The sequence below is a fragment of the Lissotriton helveticus genome, chromosome 5_1, assembly GCF_964261635.1.
Source record: "Lissotriton helveticus chromosome 5_1, aLisHel1.1, whole genome shotgun sequence".
Lineage (NCBI taxonomy): Eukaryota > Metazoa > Chordata > Amphibia > Caudata > Salamandridae > Lissotriton > Lissotriton helveticus.
Genome location: NC_136065.1, coordinates 303506650 through 303529521, shown reverse-complemented (window position 1 = coordinate 303529521; position 22872 = coordinate 303506650). Strand labels below are relative to the sequence as shown.

Here is a 22872-nt window from a genome sequence, read left to right as displayed (position 1 = left end):
AGATAGGCAGCAACACCACAGTGGTCCTGGGAGATTGGCTTCAATAAAATGCACATGGCCGGAGGGGTGCACGTTCCCAAAACCCCATAAAGTTAGAAGCAACATGAAGTTAAGAACAGTCAGCCAGTCAGGACACAGCACACACTACACATGCAGTGATCATGCGCTCCCCGTGCCGGACATCTGGACACGTTACCCACTGCCCTTATTGTGTCCAAGCAAGGTTGAGACCAACCTGCATTTGTCATCAGGTGAGAGTATTTTATGGCTTCATGACAAGACCCACATTCCACAGGATTTATGAATTGTTTTATGATGCTTCAAATAATATATAAAAAGACATTCAAAAGGATTGTACTTTGAGGTAGTCCTCAGACCCGTTTCTGTATGCTGCACTCCCGGCGGTAGTGTTTGATTAAGCCAACTGTTCCTGTTTTACTAAACGCCTCTTGTCTTTGTTTTTTCAAGGTAAATTCATATTCGAGGAACAGATTTTTGTATAATTATAGATTTGCCGCATTTGCCACATAATCCATCATCTGCCACATAATCTTCAGATTTTAACAATAAAGACATTTTATTTTTGGCTCAAACAGTCCAAAAGTTACTAAAAATGTAGCAACAAGTGTTGCTGCTCAGTAGAAGGCTCTTTGCAAAGCTGAACGGTTATTTTTCTATTGCTTATTGATATATTTGGGTGTTAAACTGGTACTAATGAGGTGCCACCAATGCCCAGACAGTTACCAAGTAAAAAAATGTGGCAATAATGAATACTGTTACAAATGTGCCGCATTATGCTGCATAATTTGCCTTTTATTGCAGCGTGATTTACTCAATCCTGCCGCATAATTTGGCCCTCTCCTGCCACATAATGCCAGTGGCCCTTGGCATACGTAACAGACCACTCATGTGCTCACGGACAAGGTGCACAAATTCAGGATAGTCCATGAAAAATACAAACAGGTGGTCGCCCTAGATGGTGTGTACATGTCTCCTTAAATTAGTTTGCCGTTTAGAGTACTTCACTTTTCATGTGTTTTCCGAGATGACCCAATAGATCACTTTCAGGAAGATTAGTTGTTTTTATCAGGACCCGTGAGATCGATGTTGAACAGGGTACTAGTAGTTATTATGCTTGCCAACAAGCAGGCATCGGTTTCTATCTCGCTTATGGAGTGCCTTAACCATGTGATCTGGTGAGGAGTGAATGATGAAACAAAACTGAAACTTTGATATCCATTCAAACACGGCTGCAGGGGAAGCATTTGTTGGAGAGCGGTCTCGAGGCCGATGGCTTAAAGATGTCTGTAAGGTACAATGTTCTTTAAAAATTTTTGTAAGAAACACTTCAATACTGCACTTCATGCGCCAGCACCCGGGAAATTTCGGTTCACCCACATTCCCATTCTAAGGATGAGGGAAATGCCTTTCTTAATGTTTACCAGCGCGCAGCTAACTTTCATTCCTACACAGATGTGGCGTAACCGCTTGAGTTGCCGGTTTTGGAGCTGGGGAACCCGGTTCGAATCTGTGTCGACTCATTATGTTGTGATTCTGGGTAAAACACGTAATCATCACGTAATCTCCCTTTGCCTATAAAAACCTGAATCTGTCCTCGTGTAATGTAACTGGGGGTCATGTAAAGCGCCCCAATACCTTCGGGTTGAGTTCACTTTATAAAAAACTGAAATGCTGGTGAGGAAAGAGTTAGAAGGGTCTCAAAATGGTTATGCAATGGAAAGAGCGAGAAAAGGCGACATTCGGATGAAGTTAGAACACAATTAAAGAATAGAGTTTGTCATACAGAGTTGGAAAGTAATAGAAACCCCATCACTAAAGTACTCACATTGCTTCCAAAAGTAAAGGAGCACTGCTTCAATGGGATAACAAGCATTGTTGCTGCCAAAAGTAAAGGAGCACCGCTCCAAGGGAATAACCAGCATTGGCTGCGTGCTCTTTTTCAAAGCACACACTCGTGCTTGTGGCATGCCGCTGTGCACTCCTGCAAGCTGTATGCAGCCACAAGCACGAGTATGTGCTTGGAAAAATAACTGTACGACTGCTAAAGGTCTCCTAGGCAGCGCATGCGTGCTGCGTAGGCGAGACCTAAAAAAAGAATCGGAAGATGTCGGAGACACACCGGAACTTCCAGGACACACGTCTGATGTCATAGGACAGACCGATATGCCACCAAATGGTTGTCGAAGAAAAACAGACTATTCCAGGCCCAAACACTAGATGGCGATATAAGTGCACAGCATGTGAACCCAGAAAATTCCTCCGGCTACAACACTACTCCCACAGGTAAGTAGCCATTTCGTTTGAGCAAGTGTATACTCATGAGGTTAAGTTTTACTTACTGAGCATTTGATGTCTGCAGGATATGGTGTTCTGGTAACCCAGGGTCCCAGGTAAGGGACTTTTCTGGTTAGGAGAAACCTTCGAGGTGCTGCTTCATCGCTCATGAACTAGCAACTTTTCTCTTCCCCCCCCCCCCCCCCCCCCCCCCCCCCCACACCACCAGATATGGAGAGGGAGAAACGCCGGTCATTTCTGTTGCAGCTGCACCCAAATTATGAGCACTCCTGTCTTTGCTAAACTGTTTTCTTTTCTTACCCGATATTTTTCAATCTTTTGTACTTTAAAAAAAAAAATGTTAATGGCTAACGTGCTTCCTTATCTCTGTGGTAGGACCATTATGATGAGGAGATAGAAGTGTATAAACACCACCTGGAGCAGACATACAAGCTGTGCCGCTGTTGCCAGGCTGCTGTGGAATATTACATTAAGCATCAGAACAGGCAGCTGCGAGCCCATCTGCTAAACTATCAGCTGAAGCGTCGTGATGCCGACAAGACCTATGTGAAAGTATGTCTAAACAGTTCCATGCTGAGCTAAATAATGTGGTTTTGAGGACTTTCGGCCAATGTGAAACTGATTTCATGGTCTCGGGCCCAGTTAATTATAGGATATATTGTGCCATCCTATTTGGTACTGCTCTTGGCATTCTTATCGATGGCCAAGCATTGCGAAGTTGAGATTTGAGAACAGTTTCTACTGCATGCAGATGTAGAAATGTCAATTCTTGGGGGTCTACAACCACAACTAACGTTTCTCTAATATAGACGCCAAGTATTGCAGGTGCAAAGTAGGATTCCAGTGTAGGTGAAGGGTCGGTGAGTCCATGCTAGATTTGTAGATGCCTACGTTAGAAATGTTTTAATTAAATTGACCTTTATTGACCCCTTTATATAGTGCTTTACCTGAAAAGGTTGTCTAGCAGTTACTGCAATGCCACATTCTTCCAACCTGGTAATATTTCGACTCTGAACTAGTCTGAAACCTTGTATAGAACCAAAATATTGTATGAAATTATCTTGTCCTCTGAAAATCAGTTTATGGAAAACCCACTTTTTGTGCTATTGATACTCTGTTGTTAACCTCAGACTTAAGTTGCTAGACTCAGAAGATCTCCACTGTGTTATGTTTTGTGAAATTAGTACTAAAGTGCGATTACGCATGCTCCAAGGTTACAGTGATGTTATAGACTGGTATTGGCATAAGGTCTTAGTTTAGGTTAAAATAAAAAGAAGGGAGAAACTAAACCTCATTCACTGAAGAAAACTAAGCGTTAACGTGGCATTGGTTATGGTAATAGGATTTTAACTTTTTTATAAACTGAAAACACTGAAATTTGCTAGTTCTAGTTTAACTAATTTGGGGCCCCATTCATGCTATGCTTATGAACTTGCACATTAAATCACTCATGACATAGTAAATGACAAAAGCCTTTGACTTTTTTAATGCCCATAATGTATGTAGACCTCCAAGTCTGAAAGGACATTGTTTGTTCTTATTTATTTATTTATTTTATTTATTCAAAGTTTTATATAGCGCGAACAGGATCCTTACAGATATCAGAGCGCTTCACAAAGAGAGGGTAGGGGCAGTAGGAGTCAACAGAGATAATGGGAGCAGTATAATAGTCAATAACATGGTAATAACAGGGATAGTAACATACATAAAACCAATCAATATACAATCAGGTAAAGAAGTAATATAGGACAGCACAAGTCATTGATCCCACTACAGAGGTGTTCAGGTACCCCTTGGGTGTGTGGATGGCTTATACCAATGTTTTAGTATAGAGAGAATAATGCGTGGGGGCATCGGGAGAGTGGATCAGTAAACCAACGTGTATCATATCTTGGTCGGTAGTAAGAGAGTAGCGTAGTAGTGCCCCCAACAAGTAGAGTATAGTGCCAAAGGACAGGGTGAGCAGTGATACAAAGCAATGCAGAGTCTCTGATCCAACATCTATAACGTTCAGGAGATCTTGGTCAGAAGGATGGTTTTCACCTCTTTCTTGAAGAGTGCAGTGGAGGAGATCAGCCTGGTTTCAGGAGGGAGCGCATTCCAGATCCTGGGTGCCATTCCTGAGAAGGAGCGCTTGTATGTTTTCACTTTCCGGAATCTACGAGGTTTCAGGAGTAGATTTTTTGTACTCCTATTGGATCTCGAACCTCCTGATATAGACAACTTTTGAGCGAGGTAGTTGGGTGCCTTGTGGTGCACGGCCGCGTGTGTCATAACTGCAATTTTTAGCTGTATTCTGGCTTCAAAAGGCAGCCATTTTAGAGACTTTAAGTCTGGGGATATGTGCGAATGCTTTCTTGAGCCAGTAATGAGTCTCGCGGCAGCGTTCAGGGAGGCTCTTAAGGGTGCTGTTGTGGATAGCGGGAGACCGCTGAGGGCCGCAATTCCGTAGTCTATTCGAGGGATGACTAAAGCTTGTACAGCAGTTTGGAAGTCTTTGGCCGGGAGGAAGGGTTTAATTTTCCTCAGTGTGTTAATTTGGAAATAGGGTGCTGTTGTGGCTTTGCTGACGTGCTGCTGCATGTTGAGCTTGGCGTCGAGTGTGATGCCTAGGGATTTCGCCGAGTCCACGATGGTAGGTTGGACATTGAGTGCTGTTAGGTTGTTGAGCCAGGTTTGGGTGGTGGAGATTTTCGCCGGGGGTGAGATGAGTAGGAACTCAGTTTTCAGAGCATTTAGTTTGAGGTGATTATCGGCCAGACAAGATTGGGTGTTAATAAGCGTGGAATTCAGATGTTTGATATCTTCCGGGGATTGTAACTTTAGATAGAGTTGTGTGTCATCGGCGTACATATGGAATTGAACATTGGATGCTTGGAGCAAGGTGGCGAGCGGTTCCATGACGAGGTTGAACAGTGTAGGGGAGAGGGAGGATCCTTGTGGAACACCTAGATCTGCAGGCACAGGTGTAGATAGCACATTGTCGATCTTGAACCTCTGAGACCGGTTGTGAAGGAAGGACGAAAACCAATTGAGAACAGTTCCCGATAGCCCCATTCTAGTGCTTAGCAGCTCCAGCAGGTTCTCATGTTTGACCGTGTCAAATGCTGACGAGAGGTCAAGAAGGATGAGGAGGCAGGACTCATTGCGATCCAGAATTTGGAGGGCGTCATCAATTATGTGTGTCATAGCGGTTTCCGTGCTATGTTTCGCTCGGAAGCCTGATTGATGAGGGTTGAGGAGGTCAAATTGATCAATGTGTTTTGTTAGTTGGAGTTGGACACATTTCTCCAGCAGTTTGGCCAGGGTGGGGATATTGGTGATGGGCCGATAATTGTTTAGGTCAGACGGATCAGCTGTAGGTTTCTTGAGTATAGGCGTGACTTGCCCCACCTTAAGGGAGTCTGGAATGTGTCCTTGTTGCAAAGAGCTGTTGATGATCTTGGTCCAGAGAGGGAGGAGCAAGGGGATAAAGTATTTTACAGCATTAGCAGGTAGAGGGTCTGTGAGGTGATTAGAGGGCTTCAAGGTGCAGAGCAGTTTGTGTATTGCTTCTTCCGAATAGGTATCGAAGTACAGCCAGGATGCCTTGTTTTTAGGTTGAGTGTCTGCCATTCTGGTGTGGTTGGGGTATCGGCTTACATCCTTGATGAGGTCATTTCTTATGTTGTCAGTCTTTAGTTTAAAGAAAGCAGAGAAGGCTTCACAGTGTGGGGTGTCATTTGTTGTGCTGATTGAATGTGTGGGTTGTGCCTTTGTTTGGGTCTTGATTAGCTCGAACAGCTTTCTTGGCCTGTTCTTCGCTTGGTCCAACTGGCGGCTGAAGAAGTCCGACTTTGTGCGCTTTATTTTCCGAAAGTAGGCATTTCTCTTGTTCTTAAGCTTTTTGAGATGCAGTGCTGAAGGGTCCGATCTCCAGGTGCGCTCTGCCATTCGCATAGTACGCCTTTCGTCATTGAGTCTATCATCACACCAGGGGTTAGAAATTTTGGTGGAGACTCTCTTTAGTTGCAGAGGGGCGACTTCATTGACTATTGTATTCATAGAGTCAAGGTAGTGGTCAGTCAGTGATTGAACATCTGAGGCACCTGAAGGGGGAAGGAGGAGGTTGCCGATGTGGGGAGGTAGGGTAGAGGGGTTAAGATTCTTCAAATCCCTTTTCCATGTTTTGGATTTGATTGGTTGAGTAGGGTTAGGTTTAACTTTTTCGTTGATAAAGAAGGTGATAATGTGGTGGTCTGACCAATCGCAGGGTAGAATCGCCTCCAGTTGTGTAGCGTTCTCTTTGGCAATGATGAGATCGAGTATCGAGCCTTTGTCGTGTGTTGGTTTATCGCATAATTGGGTGAGGTCAAGCGCATTGAGGAAAGTTTTGAGACTATTCACCACGGTGTCTTTCTGATTGTTCCAGTGGAGATTGAAGTCACCCAGGTAGACTTGGGTGGTCTGCCGACCGGCATTGGAAGTGATCAGGTCCATGAGTTGTTGGGTGAATATGAGATTGTCACCAGGCGGGTGATAGATGAGATGTAAAGCACAGACTTGTTTGCCCTCGCTGGTGATGTCGAGGCTGAGGAGTTCACAGGAGGAAAGGGAGGGGGAGGTGACTTGAGTAATGGAGAGGTTGCTCCTAAAAATGCATGCAATTCCCCCGCCCGTCTTGCCAGGAGACCTGTCCAGCCTAATGATGTGATAATTGGGGGGGACTAGTATGTCCATAATCGGGGTAGAGGCTTCAGTGAGCCACGTTTCCGTTAGAATGGCTAGGTCCAGATCCCTAGCTGAGACGAGATCCGCGATGTCGGAGGAATGTCTCTGGGCCGATCTGCAGTTTAGTAGGATGCATTTGAGTTTGGGAGAGAGAAGGGTGGTCGAGCTTTCTAGTGTGAGGGGAACTTTTCTGAGGTTGTTAGGGACGGAGCCTCTGTTGTTGAGTGTTGGGAGCCTCAGAGGGTTTGTAAGAATTGTGGGTATGGGGATGTGTGTGTTGGATATGTGTTTTACCGGACCTGGGCCATAAGAGCGTAGGAGAGAGCATAGGTCGCGGTCCGATAAAGGGTTGAGAACACGACGGGGGCGGTGGGAATTATTGCGAACGGGGATAGTAGGCCAGTGCTGGTGTAGTCGGAGGCGAGGGTATGTAGGGAGGGTGCGTCGTTTGTAGGGTAGTGGGATGATGGGAGGTAGACTGGGCTGTGAGGAGAGAAGGTCTTTGATTGCGTGGACGTCTTTTTTGATTTGTAAGATTTCCTCTTTGACTTGTTGGAGGGTGGATAAAGTCAGGTCAGGAGGGTCATTGGGGATGGTGTTGGTGGAGAGAGCCGTTGGTGAGTGGTTGAGTAGTGAGCTGGAAAGCAGGCAGGGTATCGGGGGGGGGGGGGTATACTAGCGTTGTTGAGGGGTTCCGCGGTGCTAATGAGTGGGATGGCATTCAAGGTGTGGGCGCTGGGTACTCCCTTGCGCCTGTACAAAAGCTATGTTTCTCTGATGTCTAATACAAATGAAACTCCGATGTCAGGAGCTACTTTCATGAATTCCAGCTTGGCTTGAATATTATACAAAGCCAAAACAGTTATACTGTATCTGGAATGGAACAAGGCTTTTGTCATTTTTCAGCCCTGCGTGGATAGCACTAGCTCTTGTACTTAAAGACTTTGCTCAAAAATTGCCAGGTGGCTGCAATGCTGCCAAGGTGCCCTGTATCTGACACCACCAAACCGTTCACGCCATGTAGCCAGAAGTACTCTGCCTCCTCCGACTTGTAGTATTGCTTTTTTCCAGTTAGAATAGTGAACTTAAAGCCTCTGCGTGTCTGTATGCCAATGGCTAAAAAGCTAGCATTTACTGCAACTATCTCACTTGACATGGGTTAATTTAATATTTGTGTGTCCAACTTCTCCCCAGCCAAACCAACTTTAAAGAGGCAATTCAGGGAAAGGCTGTCCTGCGTGAAATAGAATACGTACATGCAGTAGAATGTGAACATTTTAAATTCAAATCAGAGCAATATTGCCTAGTAAAAGCAACAAAAAAGAAAATTATTCAAGAGTGACTTTTTTCTTTTGGGTGCATTGTGAGGTTCTTTTACAGGGAAACACTGCATGACTAACAGTTTGTGTGTTTTTGAACAGGGGATATAGTGTGATAATGTTCGTTTTTTTTTTTCTTCCCTCCCTACCACCAAAAACAAATATATCTGCAGAGCTTTGGTGCTTCTTACCCTGGAACAACTCCTGGCCATGTGGTGCTCTTGCGAATCCTCTCCTTTCTAGTCTGTGCATTTCTGGTGACTTTGGCATTCTGTGGCTCAGTTGACCCTTTCCCATCATGGGCCTCCAGTCCAACTCCTTCCTCCTCATCAATGCAAGCAGGCAATGGCTCCAAAATAGAGATCCCACTCAATGACACATCACAGAAGGCATCTAGCTGGCAAGAGCTGCTTCAGTTTGTTCCTGAGTATGCTGTTGAGTACCTGAGAAATGCTTGGAGCTACGGACAGAGCAATCAGCTGGGTGTTACATGCTTCGGACTCCTTGCCTGCCTTCTCGCTATGGGATTTGCTGGGCGAATAAGGTGAGTGGCCATATTTTCCGTGTGTTGGGAAGACTGCAGGAGCAATTTTACCAAGATTGCCAGTGTGTAATGTCTATTAAACACTTAATAGGTTGTCTTAACCACATTTCACTCTATTCATCAAACCCATATAAAAAAGCCCCTTACAATAACACTAATCAAATTGGATGCACAAACATACAATTTTCAAAAAACAACTTTACCCCAAATCTATGAAAGCTACACAATTTTCATTCTCTTTTTAAGCAAATTTACTTTCAGGACTATGGGAAAAATATGTTGATGTTGCCTGGTAGTTTTAATGCCTCAATGTGGTGCATTTCCTTAGCCTAAATTTTGTTGCCCACGGCACAGTGCTGGTTTCTTTTGGGACAGTAGCCAGGGCCACTGGAATCACCTGCCACAATTGTGAGGAGACCTTTTTATGGCAGAAAAGGGAAAAATTCCTATCGCAATTATCATTCCTAGGTTTTGTTCTAGTTTTTAAATTTGTTTATTGTACCACAGAATTGTTGATGTACAATCTGAATATCGGGGCGAAAATATTAGCCATCATATCATCACATTCATAAAAATCAACATGTCTGGCATGGGCATCCAATTTCAATAAGATTCACACACTGCAGTACGCTTTTGGCTGAAAAAGCCATTTTTATTTGTCCCCCTGAAAAAGATGCAAGTAATGATACATAAAGGCATCCCCTTTTAAACGTAAGCATGTTGAATCTGATCCAGTTTAAAAAATCCCTGAGTCACACTGAGAATACACTACAGTACCTAGCATGTAAGCATGTCTAATTATCTCATTAGAATTTTTTTCCAGCTACAAAGTGTGCTTTTTAGGTCGAGCTATTTATAGCTCTGAACTATTGCAGAACACAATTTCGGGAGTTATCGACATCTCTCTGCTCTAAATTTGAGGACCACTTTTGTCGAACTATTATATCCCGCAGGATATAAGATTCACGGGTCTGCCACTTGCCACCCGGACACCCATGCTCGTTCCCTCCGACTCGCTAGCTCCCCCGCCGCCCCACCCCCATCCGAAGTTCTCGTGATGACTGCTCCACCATTCTAAGCCTCTTTTAAAATATTTTAACAAACTACTACTCCGTACTTGTTTGCAAACATTTCACTACAACTCTAGGGTCCATTACGTTACGTAGTATCACTTTTCACAAAACTAGCGTTATTTGTTTGCAGCTGCTGCCATCTTATTAAGCCACTTTGCTATATCCCCCATCACACTACAAGTTCGTATCTCTTTCCTACCTTTTATTAGGTGTCTCATTTCATTATAGCTTCGTATCCAAATACTGTGCGTTTCACACAATCCTTTTACGAGCATTGTGTGCGCTTTTTTTGCTAACGTTCGTTTTTAATCAACCTTGTATGTCTCCTCACGGCCGAGCCGCACTTCGACAATTCCTCATGTTACCTCATTGTTTTATGACGCATGCAAGCTTAATCTGCAGCCATAATGAACTTGTCATACATTTTATGTGTAAATGTATGTTCTCGTGTCACCAGAGCGCATAAACATTAATTCTTGCGAATTGTTATTTGCGAAATGTCATTTGCAGTTTACTTTACGTAGTACTCATTCACATTCCTCATGGGCTCCGCTTAACTGGACAGCAATTCAGGCTTGGGCTACATTATCTGCGAAGCTTCTATTTACTAGAATCAACCTTTTATGCCTCCTCACGACCGAGCCGCACTTCAAAGGCAGCTCGATTTACTTCTCCGGACAACACAGGGCTCCACCGCTGTGTCCATTAACTTACCTAGTCCAGCGAGAACAGCATTTAGTGGATGTCCGCCGAACTTAGCATGTGCACGTTTTTGGCCTCGAAGCCGGTACTTAACCTGAACACGCTCAGTGTTACGTTTGCAAGCCTGCTTGGTGGTGTATCTGAATCTGTAGGGTAGATTTTGTTATTTCTTTTGGTTTGTATTGCATTAATCTTGCTGCTCTATGCTGGTAGAATTGCTGGTGTTGCACCCCTCAATGCCACAGCATCACTCAATGCCACAGCATCACTCAATGCCACAGCATCACTCCACGCCACAGCATCACTCCACGCCACAGCATGGACTCGCTGTTGCCAACTCCAAAGGAAGTCACGGTTGTGATCCCAGAACTGGTTGAAGATGCAATTGCACTCCCAGGACTGAGACCTCACCACATCAAGATTCACGACTTCAGTTGAGTCAAAGACCCACAAAAAACGTAAGTCAAAACATGATTCTCTGTTGCCCTGCCGTTTCCATCTCTCGGAGTCATGCGACTCCCCGGATACTTCTAGGTCTCAGAGCTGCTCCTCTGAGTAACATCCACAAGCGATTCCGCTATACTTTGTTCCTGCACAGCAGTCAGTCAAGGTAGAACCAATACGTCATTTGCCCAACAAGTACTGGAGCGCCTTAAGGCCACAAGGATTCAAGTGGCATGCTCTTAGAGGCTCATCAGCAAATCCTTCCCTGACATGGACTAGATCACCTCCACCCAAGGTGAGACCTGCCCTCTAGTACGGTGCTGCCTGCTTCAACTGGCAATGTCCTCCACCTAGACAAACACAACGAGCTAGACATGTGAAGCTGGACATGGATCTGATCATTCTATTGGTTTCAGAACCTGCCTGTTAGAAATGGGATCTCTGGTTGGCTAAGGCTTGCGCCCAAGCCAGGCAGAGACCCCCCCTCTAGTCAGGGCAAGGGAGTTACTCGCCAAATATAACTCCTCCTCTCACCCCCTTGGTAGCTTGGCACGACCAGTCAGGCTTATCCCGGAGGCCATGTGTAAAGCGTTTGCGCACAGCAACAACATACCAGGCACACCACAAATCTCTCCACACAAGGTTATATCAAAAATAGCCTTTGTATTCTCATAACACATTAGAATAGTAATCACATAATATACATTGTGCCACCTGGCACTAGGTAATATCTACAAGGGCTTATGTATACCTGACCGGGCCAACTGGACCACCATCAGAACCATCACAAAGTGAACTTAGTAAATGTAGGACATATCATAAACTTAGAACACAGCCAGTAATCACTGGCAAACACTGTACTCTGCATCATCCTGTAACATAAACCGTTATGCACAGTATCACATTTAGGCGTGAATTACATTCTGTGCCAACTTCACCAGCATAAACACATTATGCAATCATCTCATAAGTCTAAATGCATTAGGCCCTAACCTCCTAAGCATAACTCACATTAGGGGCATAACTCACAGTAGAGAATAATCTCACTAGCATAAACCACAGCATGCAAATAACCTCATACATAAACCACAGTTTGAAGCATAAAACAGGGTGCGTAAATCATAGTACATGAATCGCATTCCCTAGCACCACATAAATCACATTAGGGCCTGGCGCCCTATCAAACTCAGCCGCCCCTTGCCAACTGGCCTTCTCAAAAGGAGCTCGAATGCCTTATATCCCAAATGTCAGGGCGGCTGCCAACGCAGCAGAATCCAAAGTGCGCCATTGCGCAGACCTAAATGATGCTGCTGTCACTAAGTGCTGTACAGCTGGAAATCATATAAAGGCCCTGGCACCACTGTGTCCTCTCTTGTCCCACTCAGGGACTTCTAGGCCAATCTGCCCAAAACGTTGCAGCTGCCGTGCTGGTGCGGCGCAGTTGGGAAGAAAGTAAACTGGCCTGCCACCACTGTGCCTCCTCTGTCCCTCTCAGGGACTTCACAACAGAATGCCTATCACGTTGCAGCTGCCCACTGTCTGGTGGGTCAGCTGTGGCATCACCCTGGGCACCGCGGTGCCCTTTAAGCCCCACTCTAGGGCTCTACTTAATCAAACTTGTCCCCTCGTTGAGGTGCGGGCACCGACCATGTGCCCTTAAGCGCCCCTCCTGTCAGGGACTCTGGGAATGAAATGCCCCCATAGTAGGAGCGCCCCGCAACGGCGGGACCGCTCAAGTACCAACACTGTGCCCTGTAAGGCACTACCAGGCGCACATTGGAGCCCCCACTCACTGGGAATCTCGGGACGCAGCTCGGGGCTCTCCTCCTTCAGTCTGGCGGACAACTGCTGCTCCCTCGGCATGGTTAGCACTACGTGGGGCTCTCCTCAATCAAGTCAGCCCCGCGCTGCCATCAGCTGCCTCGACCACCACTTCTCCCTTTAACCGGGCCCCCTCCTATGACGTCAAGATGGAGCCCACGAGGCTCCGGACTTCTTATCCGGTGCTTCCCTAGGGGACCCAGAAGTCCCCATCCCGTCTCCCATCCCCCTTACCCCCTCTCCGGGAGGGCGGCCGGAGGCTCCTTCCCTGTTGGCGGCAATGCAGGGTGGGCACCCGCAAATGCACATAATGCGGGGTGGGCACCCTCGATTTCAAACTTAATAAAGCAGGGTGGGCTTCTGCTATAAAAATACTCTTAACGCTGGGTGGGCACCTGCCATCAGCATCACGGGGGGAATCCCTACGCCGGGGATTCCTTCTGTCTCCTTAGGCAGCTCAGCTCTGCAAAGCCTGTACGCTCCTCCTAATTAGAAATCTAGGGCTCACGAGGCGCTAGGGCAGCAGGCAGTCCTTCAAGTCCATGGGACAAAGCTGGACACAGGGAGGCCAGTACACAGGGCCCTCCAGCGGGGAGGCAAGCCCTCATGGCGGTTTCTCCTGGACCCCAGAAGCGTCAGGAACAGCACTCAAGCACAGAATTGAACAATTTCCTGGGGTCACAGCCCCTACATGTATACTCCTTTCTATGTTGTCTGTAGTGCAGGGCATGGGGGAACCAGATGCAACTGGTTCAGGGGGGATTTGGAATACTTTGTTTTCCAAGCTCCTCTTCTCCTTTGTCAGGTGGGGGCACTTCATCAGACACACCACAAGGGGGCGGAGCCAGCATTCACTAGGGCAGCATCATCCTATTCAGAGTCAGGGGGTTACCCCTCCCACTACTCCCAGCCCAGATGTCCTATTCAGCCCAGCGCTGACTCATCCTGCCCCTCCTGGAGCCACACACCTCCCAGCCCTTGTCACTCACAAGCCAGACATGCAATTCACATCAGGCAAGCAGACACATAGCACACAGAAATGCCAACTTCTAAAAGTGGCATTTCTAAAATAACCACAATAAATCTGCGCACTCCATTGTGCAGCATTTATTCTCACAATTACATACATACTAAATTTGACCACGCTGGTCCTCCCATACCATGAATTACCACTGACCCACACTGATCAAGGAATCCCCAAAGCATTCTTATGGGAGGGCAAGCCAACCGTACTAAATTAACAGAGAGAGCGCACGCACTTTACACTGGACCACAGTGCTTAAATGCCCAGAGGCCTAAAACCACCAACACCGGGTCACAGAAAAGGCAAAAAGTTTAGGGGTAAACTTGCCAAGAAGGGCCAAGTCCAACACTACCGATGCAAAACTGCTTTAGTTTGCCCTTTACAGCACGCAATCACGCTGTAGGTCGAGGGTCATCTTTCTATTTTTTTTTAGTACCTAATGAACATTTCATCCCAGAGGGGGAAAATTCAGAACAATATCATCCTATGGTGGAATACCCTTACCACAGCTCCTTTTATGGCCCTCGCCTCTTGTTTCCAGAACACCTTTATGTGGACAATGCAGGATTTGATTTCTATGCAAAATGGCCACCTTCATATGCATTTTACCCCTGTGCACCTCTCAAATGTAGCCTTCCATTTCCTCCCACAGGACCTTAAAAACCCTCAACCTGGTCTGCATAGACGTTTGTTCCCTACATCACAAACCACATATTATGAGTTCACTTTATTTACTGTGGTCACCTGTTTTATAGGTTACCTGTTTAATATGTTACGTATTGGTGAACTCATAATATGTGACAGCCATATACTAATTAGTAAATACTACATTTGAACTAACAAGTCGTTTTGTTGGTGTGTTCTGCTGGATGTCTAAAAAGTAATTCATTAGACTTCTCTACTGCAAATGATCATCATTAAGTTCTAAGTAATTGGTTTATCGGACAGAACCATCTGTAGACTTTATTATCAATACCCAGGTTCTGAGGGACACAGGGTTACCACATTATCCTTAATGGCATATAAAACAAGGCAGTAATCTGCGTACTCGTACTATGCAAACTTTACTCTAAGTGTACCTAGAGTGTGTGTAGGTGTGGAGCAGAGAATCCTCCCGCGCCTCCCCACCCCCCCAGGGGATGATCCAACCCCATTACCTGATGTGATGGAAGAAGGACCTTGTCTTGGCCACTAACTGGACACCCCTCACGAGATGTCCGACCGCTGCGTGGTGAAGTCTCAGCATGCAGGGACACTCTGTCAGTGGAAAATCCTCCTCTACTAATCTATTGGGATGCTAATCTTTTATAATAGAAAGCAGCCTGGCGATGTGCGTATATATTTGTGATGTAATGGATATGTAGATAGCCTTGTCGCCCCATGGATGAAGATAGAGATGCAGTTACTGCGGTTGTTGACCTGGCTGCATATCTATGGTACTGTGAAAATCTTCGTTGTTATGCTACATCTCACATTTCTTAAACATACTTCCAGAGGAATAAGTTGGAAACATCTTGGTTTCTCTTGCAATTGTTGATGTCTAGCCTCTACTAAGACATTCTGATGGATATCTCTAACCTTAGATTCTGCACTTTTTGAATGTCCCAGGTGCTAGATACGATCTGGCAATTTTTCAAGCAACAACTCTGCTTACCAGCAGGGGCACCATTGGGCTCTTTGTTGGTTCTGTCCTACCTCCAGTGGCGATACAGAATATTTTTATTAGGATATGGAGTTCAGCTCCTAACTCTTTCTGATTTTTCCGTCTTCCAAATGTTAAACACAACAGTGTGCAAATACGTTCCTCGATGACTGAGCCCAAGCACCAAAGAAAAGTCATCTGGTTCCAAGCATGACTGACTCCTCCGATAAATTCTCTATGGAGCATGTGAAGACCATCAAGTAATGCGCAGTTGTATGTCACTAATCATAAGGAACTGTGTCAGTTGAGGTCCAAAGATCGTTCATAGTCCTGGTTGAGGTCCCAGTTATCAAGTAAGTCGTGGACGAAGTCCAAGAACAAAGTCCAAACTAGAATCTACTACTTCCTGCTGCTACCACTCTAGGGAGCAGTCACGCAGTCTGCGTTCTGAAGACGTGACTTGCACTGCATTGTCAAACTCTGAACAGTTTATAAGATTAAAGCCAGTGTGTCCCAAATTCCACAGGCCATTGTCTACTAAGTACCAGATTGAGGCGTTCAAGCAGCTGCTCTGTTGTGCCTTTTTGCCACACAGATCAGGGCCTCCTCTCAAACGTCCGTTAGTGGGTCCTATCTGTGAGAAAGTGGCATCTTTATTGCATTGGTATGCCCCACTTTTTTTTCTGAGTGCTGATGTGCTTTGACTGAGTGTGCCCTGGGCTCCTTCCAACCAGGTACCCAGGGCCTGTGTTCTTTCCCTAAAACTGTGTTGAAACTAAAACCTAATTGGAATATCTGTCCCCCTGTCAGCCCCTAGTAAATGGTACCCAGGGCATAATGACCAGAGAAGACCCCTAAGGACTGCAGCACTTATTGTGCCACCCTTAGGGGCCCTGTGCCCTTTCACCCACACACTGCCTTTGCAGGCTGAGTGCCTAAGTACAGAACTAAACAAAGAGTCGACATGCCAAACATCCCTGTGCGCCATGCCCACAAACCCACTGCCCTGACATACATCAGTCACCCCTCTAGCTGGGTGCCCTAGGCCAGCGGTGTGGGCACTGGTGCAGGAGCCCTGTGCCCCTACAGTACCCATGGCAATTCCTGGGCACTGTAAGTGCAGTGATGCCATTAGGAGTATATGGTGCTGGGAGGTCAACATTACGAACTCCACAGCACCATAATGGCTACACTGAAGACTGACAAGTTTGGTATCAAACTTCTCAGCACATTAAATCCACACTGATGCCAGTGTGGGATTTAATTAAAAATTCACCACAGAGGGCATCTTAGAGATGCCCCCTGAAACCGAACTACAATCCACATCTGGACTGAGAGGCTGCCTAGGCTGCCACACAGCAGGCATGTTGCTGGACCCCTGGGTGGAGAGCCCCCCTCTCCCCTGGGCCTGCAACAATGCACATCCTGGGCGAGGTGCTAGGTCTCCTCCCCTAGGATGGGCATGGGGAAGCTTCAAAGGCCTGCCGCCTCTGTGAGCTTTTCCAGACCATTTGCTGTACCCAGTAACTGGCCCCCACCAGTCCTGACCCCCACTCTGGCGGGAAGACTGGCAGGAAAAACTACGTCAGGAAGGGGGGGTGCCAGCCTGTGCCAACCCCACCCCTCAGGTGGGGGAGACGAGGTGAAGCACGACCCCGGGCTCCTGCCATCTTGAAGATGGGGAGCCCTGCCCAATGGCAGCTAGGCTCCTGCCCCCCTCACACAGGAGAGGAGCAGGCTAGAGGGTGTACCCACTCCAGGACAGGGACCTATTGGTCCCTGCCCTTGCCCTACATGTAACGCCCCTAAATTCAGTATTTAGGGGCTCCCTGAACCTTCCTTCCTCAGATCCCGATAAGAAAAGAAGATCAAGAAGAAGACCCGCCGTGCAGCTGCTAACAGGACGACAACAACTGACTTGGCCCCAGCCCTACCGGCCTGTCGATCCTGGAACTTGCTCCTGCCTAATCCCGGCGACAGCTGCGGACAGCAACCTTGGGACACCCAGAGGACCTGCCTGCCTTGACCCTCTCAAAGCCTGGGACTCCCATCAGTAGAGACTCTGCTGCAACAACCCCCTTGGTGCCAGCCATGAAGCTCCGGACCCAACTCCTCTGCACCCGCTGATCCCGGCCCGAGTGATCCAGGACCACGAGAACACCCCCCGGCGACTGGGACCCGAAGTCCAGTGCACAAAGACCTTCCTCAACGACCCCGACGACGCCCTCAGCCTCAGGACAAAGGACCCCTCCGACCGCAACCAGCAGGGTGTAAGATTTCCCGACCTCAAGACACCCCGGCACCCCATGGCCCCCTGTGCCCAACTCCTAGGTGCCTATCTATCCTCCAAGATCCCAACTTACCCCTCGAAGTGTTGGTCGCTCCAGAAGATCCTCCGTCCCCGAGCCTGCAGCCTTTTTCAAGTTCCTCATTGAATAACATTGAGCGCCCGACGGCTCAAAAGCACCCTGCACCCAGCCGCCCAAGTGCCCCTGGCAGCGCAACCTGTACCCTATCCTACTTCCCCATTTGCCCTGAGCAAGTGACCAGGAGGCCAGCTCCCACAGCCGAGTAGCCTGCTAGCCAGCAGCCACCAACCGGAGGCCCCCTGCCCCCCATTGAATAACTTTGGGCCTAACTACCTCTGCACCTGGCCGCCGCTGAGGGTGAACCAACTATACCTACCTGACCCTGGGGGACCCCTGAGTTTATGCCCAGAACCTTAACTTCACCAGTCGAGTACTCACCTGGAAACCGGTAACTCACTTACTTGCCATTGCATAACATTGACTGGTTTGACTCGAAATCTTCTAAGTGTGAAGTTTTGAAAACTTAAAATATTCATATGAAATCAACAAATTCCGAAGTACTCACCTGGGATCAGGAGAGAAGCTAGTACTGTACCTTGTAGCCCAGTACTGAACCGCAAAAGTAATCCTAACCGAGTTTACTAGTAACCTGTATTTTCTCCATAGGAATCCATTGTCTGCTTTTCTATGAAATTTCTTCTAAGTGTCTACTTTTGAAAACTTGAAATATTCTTTAAAAATCATGCGAAATACTGAAACGTCATTACTTACCTGTTTTAAGTTGAGACCCCAGTGCTGGACCTAGGAGCCCAGTACTGGATTACAAAAGTAACGATATCATACTTTACCTGCAACCTGAATTTTCTCCCCTTGGATAACATTGCCAGAGTTCCCTTGAAAAGTTTCTAAGTGTGAACTTTTGAAATAGCTTTTTATTCCTTAAAAATCACTGCAATAACTAAAACATTTTTACTAAACTGTTTCCAGCTTAGACCCCAAGACGGCATCTAGGATCCAGTTCTGGGATTACAAAAGTAATCTATTAAGTAATTACCTGCATTTATGTAGAAAAACCCATTGAGCTCAATGCTAAAGTGTGTCTAGAATTGTGTTGCCTACTGCAACCCCTGTACCTATTGTGTTCACAAAGTTTGTTGCCTTTCTGCAAAGTACTCAGCTGAGATCCCTCATATTGAGAGTAGTATATTTTGATACCTGTTAGTTCTAGAAATAAAACATCTATATCTTTGATTATAAAAAACAATTGCCCTGGAGTTCAGTCTTTTAGTGTGTGAAACCTTTTGCTGACTGAGTGTGTACAACAAATGCTTTACACTGTCCTCTGGTGCTGCCTTACTGCTCGACCAAGCTACCACTTTGGAGAGTAAGGTCACACCTGGCTTTAACCTCTTATACCTCTGGGGTTTGTGGACTCTATATACACACTGTACCTTATTCTGGTCCAGTATATATAGAGCCACTTTCTCACACTATCCTTATGCCATCTGATACTGCTCCATCTTTGCCTGGCTCCTTGCTGCAGGCCACACCGGTTATACCAGGCCACACCTTTGCTGCAGGCCACACCGGATTGGCATCAGCCTCTGCTTAAGAGTTACTGTGTTCGAGGCATGTGGGCTGCTAAATTCATATCTTTAGCATAGATCGCCGCCTAGTGTTGGGTCCGGATGATTGCACATTGTTGTCCTGGAAGAGTCTTCGAAGTATCACGAGATAGGTGGCTCCTCCCCTGGACTACAGTGCGCATGGGCATCGACTCCATCCCCAGATTGTTTTTTTCCGCCATTGGGTTTGGATGTGATTTCGACGTCTCCTTGTCGGAATCGAAAAAAACGTACTACTTAAGGCCAAAAGGCCTTCGTTCCCTGCGTCTGTATTGTTAGCGTGCGGTCTCGAGCTTCATCCCACTCTTCGAGTCGGATTTCTGCGGAGTCAAGTAACTCTTCGGACATCGAGGCCCTCTCGTCGCAGCAAGACCCCGACGACCTTACCATGGAGCGATCTCCATTCAAGTTCTGCCCCGTCTGTGGATCTAAATATCCACATATCGATGTGCATCCAGTCTGCAACAAATGCCTCTCGCCGGACCACAACGAGGACAACTGCATGGCCTGCTCAAAGTTCAGGTCAAAGAAAACGCTCAAGCTTCGGCGCGCCTCGAGGCCCGGCGAGCGGCTCCGGCACCCGACGACATATTCGACGACCCCGCAGAAGAAGGCCGAAGCCATCATCTTCAGATTTCACCACCGTCGACGGAGGTCGAGGCCGATCCCGAGGATCAAGTCGAGGAACAAAGCCAAGACCTTGAATACGTCGAGGAGGTAGGGGACGACGAAGAAGTCTATGGGGCCGCGGAAGATAGCTCAGAGGAAGAGCTATGCCCCGAAAGTTACATGATTCAGGCTCAGGTCACGGGATCGCCACTCGGCCTTACCCAAGACCCTGCACCGCTATCCCCGGCCCGGCCACGGACACAACAGCGGAGACGCCATTGCGCGTATCGAAACCGAAACCTTCGGATTCGACAGCACCTAAGATGGCCGACGTCCCATCAAAAACGAAACCGAAACCTACGGCTTCGACAACACCTAAAATGGCCGACGTCCCGTCAAAACTGCCGAAGCCTGCTACCTCATCGACTCCGTCGCCCTCCGGCCCTCCGAAGTCGAAGAAGGCTGTCGAGTCGACAGCGCCGCAGAAGGTGCCCAAGGACCCGTCCTCGAAGACGGTCGTCCATCAGGTGCCGGTCACGGCTACGCCGGTTAAATCCACTAAAGCCGTCGAAACAAAGTCCGGAGGCACTACGCATCGGCACAAAGACACCAAATCTACAACAACGGCACCGGCGCCTAAGCCTATAACGGAGGCTAGGACCGTCGCAACTGAAGATGCATCGGCGGCCACCGCTTCAACGCCGAAGGCCTCCTAGGGTACCGGACATACGGCGTCGGTTACCACATCCTCGCCTTCCTTCACAAAGCAAGTCGCTGACTCCCTCAAACGTATTCAGGAGAAGTCTTCGACGTCAACGACCCACACGCCGTCGGCTCCGAAACTGTCATGCCTCAAGCCCCCTCCCAGTGCGCTAGCCCTTTAATCGTGCACTATTTAGGTGTCCTTAACCCAGGGAGCGACGCTTCACGTTCTAGCGTCTAGCTCCGTTGGGTTCGTTCCTGTGCCTGACTTCCTGTGCCTGACTTCCGGTTTTTTCTTCGTCCTGGCGTTCTTCCGTTGAGAGAGAGTCTTCGGCTCTGTTGGTTCGGTATTGAGCCGGTTCAGGCTTTCTCTCTCATTGCACAGTGCCACTCTACCGCACTTGTGTATTCCGACACGTCCTGTGTCGCTTTCCGTTCAGGCTGCCTCGCAGTATTCTGGTGTCCCGCCCGGCGGCCGGGTTTGACTCCGCCATCCGGCGGGATCACCTCTCCCTACCCTCTGCCTCATTGCAGCTCCGCTTGTCAGCCGGGTTTTGCTCCGCTGACGAGCCGGGCATCTTCTCCCTACCCTCTGCCTCATTGCAGCTCCGCTTGTCAGCCGGGTTTTTCTCCGCTGACGAGCCGGGCATCTTCCCCCTGCTGTTAGCCTCATTTGTTTCCCGCTCCGTTTGTCAGCCGGGTTTTGCTCCGCTGACGGGCCGGGCACACATTTACTCCCCCTTTTTCTTACATCACCGTGGTGCTCCGCTGCCAGCCGGGTTGTGCTCCGCTGGCGGCCGGGTTGGTAACCGGTGCGTTGACCTTAGTTAGTTAGGGCTTTTCCTTATCCCTGCTTATTCCACTTACACGTTGGGGTTATATAGCTCTGGTGTTTTTTGCACCTCTTTGGACTTGATTCTTGCGTGGACCAGTGAGGATTGGGATACAGCTACATGTTCCAGAAACACGGTAACAGCGCATTCTTGCGCTGCACATTATATTGATATCAATAATACTGTATTGAAGTGTTGACTCTTTGTTTTGATCATTGTAGATGTTGTTCCTACTATCAAGAATATTGACAACCGAATGCTTGTATTCAAAGAATCCTTTGGGGTGTGCTTCGTGGCTGTTAAGACAAAAGATCAGAGTGAGCAGGATATATTGTTAGTCACTCACTACACAAGTATACATTGGGTCATTAGACTTATAAGGGTATTGTCTTCTTCACTGCAGCTCCAGTTATATTCCTTTCCAGAGGTTTTCCCATATCCATGCAGGGACATCAACATACAATCAGTTAGGTATGTAAGGTTATGTTGTATACTTGGGAATGTGATTGTCCTCTTCAGGTTTAAGAATATAACTCTTTGCGTTACAGTCTCTCTTGATTGCCAAGTCCTCACGAAGGTTGAGACGACCAGTTTGAAGACCCTCAACACCCAATTGTTACCCCAACCTTTCCTTGTTTTGTTTCCCTGTTTTCCCCTGGCTTGCATCCTGTACTCTAGTGCTTGATAGAGTCGGGAGACTGCAGGGGAAGGCTGTGGATTATACTTCGGATTCCTGACGCTCCTGCAGAATCATCGTGTATCCTTTACAGAAACAAGTGGACGTGCCTTCGAGCAAGCTTCTCTACACTCTGCCGCCGAAGGTGGCACCGAAGGCGTTTGCACCCAAATCGGTGCCGAAGATCCCGGAAACGTCGGAACCTTCGTCGCAAAGTGGCCGGTCGGATCAACATCAAGCCTCAGAAGAAGAATCTGAGCGTTACATCGATGCCGAAACGGGGACAATGACTCTCTATAAAAGAAAGATCACTTCCCAACCACTACAATCATATGTCATTCCTCTAAAGAAGAAAAGGCCAGCACAGGACATTCCTGCCCTTGTGGAACCTATTCAGCCTCCACCAAGGAGGAGTCCATCACCTTCTCCAAACCAGTCAGGGGGAGAGGAGGATGACCAAAATAACCAGTACAATTTCCCGGACAATGATGACCCTGATGTCCATCAGGACTCATATGACGAC

General features: G+C 47.5%; 1 protein-coding gene across 5 annotated transcripts in view; it reads left to right on the top strand.

The window, feature by feature from the left end:
* TMEM201 (transmembrane protein 201) overlaps positions 1-22872 on the top strand; it is a 300538-nt gene that overhangs the window by 69442 nt on the left and 208224 nt on the right. For all 5 annotated transcript variants that reach the window (XM_078642297.1, XM_078642296.1, XM_078642294.1 and 2 more), the window contains exons 4-5: positions 2692-2868; positions 8519-8889. In XM_078642297.1, the coding sequence (XP_078498423.1) occupies positions 2692-2868; positions 8519-8889 (548 nt within the window). The remainder of the gene's footprint in view (positions 1-2691; positions 2869-8518; positions 8890-22872) is intronic.